This window comes from Oratosquilla oratoria, chromosome 1 (assembly GCF_046742065.1).
Source record: "Oratosquilla oratoria isolate Oo_2021 chromosome 1, ASM4674206v1, whole genome shotgun sequence".
Classification (NCBI taxonomy): Eukaryota; Metazoa; Arthropoda; class Malacostraca; order Stomatopoda; family Squillidae; genus Oratosquilla; species Oratosquilla oratoria.
Window position 1 is genome coordinate 100,714,633 of NC_134777.1, and position 5,000 is coordinate 100,719,632.

At 37.6% G+C, this 5,000-nt stretch overlaps 2 protein-coding genes across 2 annotated transcripts in view; both read right to left on the minus strand.

Annotated features, from left to right (window-relative positions):
• Nucleotides 1–5,000, minus strand: part of LOC143024534 (zinc finger MYM-type protein 1-like) — a 130,258-nt gene that overhangs the window by 86,555 nt on the left and 38,703 nt on the right. The gene's annotated exons all lie outside the window — the stretch shown is intronic.
• The window catches only part of LOC143024527 (cytochrome P450 2J2-like), a 44,143-nt gene that overhangs the window by 9,835 nt on the left and 29,308 nt on the right, over nt 1–5,000 (minus strand). The window contains exons 7-8 of the mRNA XM_076183342.1: nt 4,466–4,574; nt 1,201–1,381 (exon numbers count right to left, since the gene is read on the minus strand). Of these exons, the coding sequence (XP_076039457.1) occupies nt 1,201–1,381; nt 4,466–4,574 (290 nt within the window). The remainder of the gene's footprint in view (nt 1–1,200; nt 1,382–4,465; nt 4,575–5,000) is intronic.

Below are 5,000 nucleotides of genomic sequence, written 5' to 3' on the forward strand. Positions count from 1 at the left end.
AGGACACACAATACTTAATTGTTCCAGGATCTAGTCTCACTCACTGGGAACCCCTTTACGGCCGCTTGGTCTGGAAATTATCAATTGTGGTGTCGGGTCTGTTATGTATACCGTCAGCGTTATCCAGGAGTATCAGTCCTCTGAAGAAGCTCTAAGCGAAACCGGTCAGGAATAAACTCGGCCCTAGACCCGTGTCTTACTCTTCCACCTTCCTCAAACCTGTCACAATGTCTCAACACACACACACACACACACACACACAAACACACACACATACTGTATACGCCTCATATACATGGCGAGTAGTATCGCCCAGTCATATAACCCACTCCCTCACTCACTCACTCACTGTCCGCCGACAGTCAAGCATCAAACGCTGAGCTAAGCGCTCCTCTCAAACTTGCCGACTCAACACTTCGTGCTCGTGTGACCGGCACTGCCAAAGCACCAAACGACACACACACACACACGAACACACGCGATCAATCTAGTAGCCACCCAGTACTGACATACGATATTACGTATACTGACGGTCCTCCCCTGGATATATAATTAACATGTATGGTAGTAGACATCAATACGTAATTAATGCAGTTGCCCCACCCATGTGGGACAACAGACTAACAAGAGATTATTGTTAAGATCACGATTAAAGGCAACTCAAGAACTTGTCCATTCGGCACTTCCGGAGAGGAAAACTCTCTGGCAAGACCCGGACCAGGTCGGTTCTTGTGACGTGCCCTAGTGTTAAGACTGTGTAGAACTGTGTATCTAAGTTTCAAAGAGTGTGACGAATAAAGAACAAAACTTAAAAGGTGTATACCAAGTAACCCCTTTCTGGAGATGATGTAACGACCCCGTTACATCTTGTGTCTGCAAGTAACCCTCGGTGGAGATCATGTAACGATACCGTTACACCCATCCCGTTACACACACACACACACACACACACATACACACACACATGTATATATATATATATATATATATATATATATATATATATATATGTATGTATGTATGTATAAACGTGTGTAAAAGGACGTCTATTCAACCAAGGTGCGGTAGGTTTTGTCAGTAAATTTAATACATGCGTGTAGAGTTTTAGGTCCATTTGAAGGTGAAAAGTTAGAAATGAGTGAGTGCTATTTGAAATAAATGTTAGTTTTAGGAAAAGAAATCAGAATTGTTAGGTCTTACTTCATCCTGTCCTCCATGCTGGGCACCCGAGCCCCTTCTAAATTGTTCCACAGTTCCAGAAAAACATTTTCTTGAACGTCAGGATACAGGGCCATGTATAATATCGCCCACCTCAGGGTCATAGTTGTCGTGTCTGATCCAGCGACAAAAAAGTCCATTCCAGTTACGGCCAACTGTTCTTCTGGAGATATGAAAAACTCAGTATAATTATAGGATGATTAGTAACAAGTCTCACGGTATACACCCTATGTATGTTCGAGCATCGTACAGCTTGTTTATTATTTAACTATACCTATGTATTTATTTATTCTATTTATTATTGTTTATATCATTAGAATTTTTATCTATTTTCTTTTATCATTATTATATATTTTTCGCATCCGACCTAGTTATGGACCAAAAGGTCTCCTGTCGGCATGCTCCGGTTTTGTAATCCTTTGTAGTAATATAATTCGATTCTATTTTGACTTCCATAGCAATACTTAATTAGCCTACCTGCTGCAATTGGCAACTCTGGAAATGAGGACTGATGAAAAAAGGTGGGAAATTACATTTCCCTCCGTTATTTGTCTAGATATAAGAGTATTTTGAATGTTCAAATAATGTTAGCACGCAAGGTTTGGCGGAAACTAGATTTCACCTACACACGGAATTGTTTATCATATCAAAATAGAATAGTGAGCAGATCTAGTGAAGGCTCGCACCGAATTGTATCTATATTTCTTACATAAAGATGGCACGTTTTGAATAATCAAATCAAGCAGTCGCACAGCCTCGATTCCAGGGCCTCAAGATTGAGTCCAGTCTGCTACCATCTTATCACGCAAAGGAATAAAGCTATCGGAACCTAGTATATACAGTAGTTACATGAAGTTACTTGGACAAACGAACAGTAACAGACCTATTGGTCTTTACATGGCTGCTTCAGTACCTACTTTATCATTAATATCATTATTACTATCATCACTATTATACATACATATATATATATATATATATATATATACAGTATATATATATATATATATATATATATATTAATGTTTTTAGAAGTAGATAATTCTGGTCGGAGATTTGTAGCTAAGTAAATGTCGAGACACTTTTTTTTAATACCTCTACAATGGTTGGATGGTAGATCATTTTTCATGAAAGTGGCAGTTGCCGACAAGACTGACGAGTTAAACACCATATGAGGACGGAGCCTTTATTTGTACGACGTTTCGCTTATTACAGCTTTTTCAAGTACTTGAAAAGGCTGTAATAAGCGAAACGTCGTACAAATAAAGGCTCCGTCCTCATATGGTGTTTAACTCGTATTGAAAAAGCTGTAATAAGCGAAACGTCGTACAAATAAAGGCTCCGTCCTCATATGGTGTTTAACTCGTCATGGTAGATCATGCCATCTACTAACAACGCGACTGAGGAAAGAGTATTTTGCCCCGTCCGTTTGAAATGGTTTTCCTACAATCTTACATCCATTGTTCCTAGTTGCGTTGGATGTGTTAATCATAAAATATTTTTCCACACCCATGTTGTTAATTCCTTTTACAGTTTTGGAGACCTCAATTAGATCTCTCATTCCCTCTTTCGAGAGAATAAACAAATTTAGTTCGCTTAAGCGCTCTTCGTATGGCCTAGTTCCGCAACCTAGGAATGGGCTTTGTTACTTTATGCGACACTCTTTCTAAATTCTGTATATCCTTCTTGTAATATGGAGAGCAGCACTGTATTCAGTAATCTAGGTTAGGTCTGACTAGTATGAATAATGTTTCAGTTCTAAACTGGAAGGCTCTACCTATGAATCTAATTAATCTATTTGCGGTTCTAATGCCTCTAAACATTGTTTGATGTGAGATTATTTGAAATCACAACACCAAGGTCTTTCTCTTGTTCTACATTTGCCAGTTGAACACCATTCGTAGTGTAGTTGGGTTGGACGTTACTATTATCAATATGAAGTACTTTACATTTATTTATATTAGAAAAATACCTGGAAATTTTCCGTCCATTCGCATAGAGTGTTCACACTGTAATTCTTGTTGTTTCATCTTATTTGCAATTACGGTAGACTAGGAAGCAGTGTCGACCGCGCCAGCAGCCCGAATACTTGATATTTTTTCACCTGACCCCTAATCCCATGAGCGGACATGGCAGTAAGTTTTTTTTTTTCAATTCTTTGCGAGGCTAGAGGATAACAGACTGAACTCCTAATCATGAGGTCGTGGGATCGAGGCTTCGTGAAGGCCGGTTTTTTTTTTTTTTTTTTTTTTTTTTTTTTTTTTCTTGCGGTAGCAGACTGAACTCCTAATCATGAGGTCGTGGGATCGAGGCTTCGCGAATGCCGGATTTTATTATTTGAAAAATATCACTGCAACCAATGATTTATTGCAGAGGTTTTGTATTGTTGTCTGGATAGGATAAGTGTTGGGCAGTGCAGAATGAGATGTTTAGTATCTTCTGTGTGGTAGTTGCAAAGAGCCAGTTAGAATTCACAGCCAGGTTAATTCTGTGTTGGTACTGCTTTCATGCATGGTGGTTATCTTTCAGGTGGGATGATATCTGAGGGAACCTGGTGAAGTACAGAATTTTAAGATCTTTCGTGGGGAGCTTATCCTATGATCGGGGTATATGGACATGTTGAGAAGTGCTGGGGGGTATTATAGTAGATGTTTAAGTAGCATGTTGCTGTAATTATTTTTATTTTATTCAGCGAGCATTTGTGTGGTATAATACTTTCCATCAGATATTTGTTGAATATCAGTGGATCAACAAAAACTTCGTCCCAAGGAAAATAATTTTTTATTCTTATGTATTTCTACCTAGTAAATCCAGTTATGTTTTCAAATTTTCTGTTTCAGTCTTAGAAATACTGGCATTGTGTCATCGTGGGTTTCGTTATTGCGTGATTCTTTCCGTAGTCTAGTGCACATCTACCGATATGTGGGAGAGTTTAGAGAAATAAAAAATGCCATGACTTTTCTAAACAAACCCAAGTTAAAACGCCGCCGTTTCCAGTTATAAATTTTAAAATTAAAAATAAACTGCTTTTACAATACACGTTGTTTTTTAGTTTTAGTTGAGTATTCCTTTATATATTGTCATCTACTGAATTGGCAGTAACTAAGACTGCACAGTAAATAAATCAATTCTTTTATAGAAGTATTTCCAGAGCTATTAGCGAGCTGTGGATCTTTTATCACAGTATACGGAAGTATTTACGTGCAAAAAGGTGAGCTCAAGCTTAATCGTAAGAATAATAACTTACCTGAAAACGTGTCTGGTGCATTGGCTCTAGACAATGCGATGAGGTACGTGTTGATGAGGTCTTTGGCGTTTGCTTCATCGAAATCCTTTTTATGACTCTCAATTTCTTTCTGGGAATGCAATTTTTATAGGAAATCAAGAACATTATCACAGTGGAACATATGAGAATTTATTATCCTGAGTCAGTCTAGGCAAAATAAAAAGAGAAAATTATAAAGATAGATGTTGCTAAAATCCTTCAAGTTAACTTAATCCTACATTGTTGTTCATATTAATGATCAATTAATCTACATAGCGTTTTAATATTTCTTTGATACATCAGCTCGCAAAAATTCAGAGTATCATTTTGAATCTAAGATACTTTTATCAACTTGGATACTGCTAATTTCATTAGGGATTAAGTGGAGAGTTGATTCTGTTGATATAACTGTGCGGTAAAACGTGATAGTAGCCTCTGAACGAGTCTTACATCACACTCTGTTCTCAGTATAAACAACTTCTGTGTATAATTCCCTTTGCGAGTCTGATATTACCTT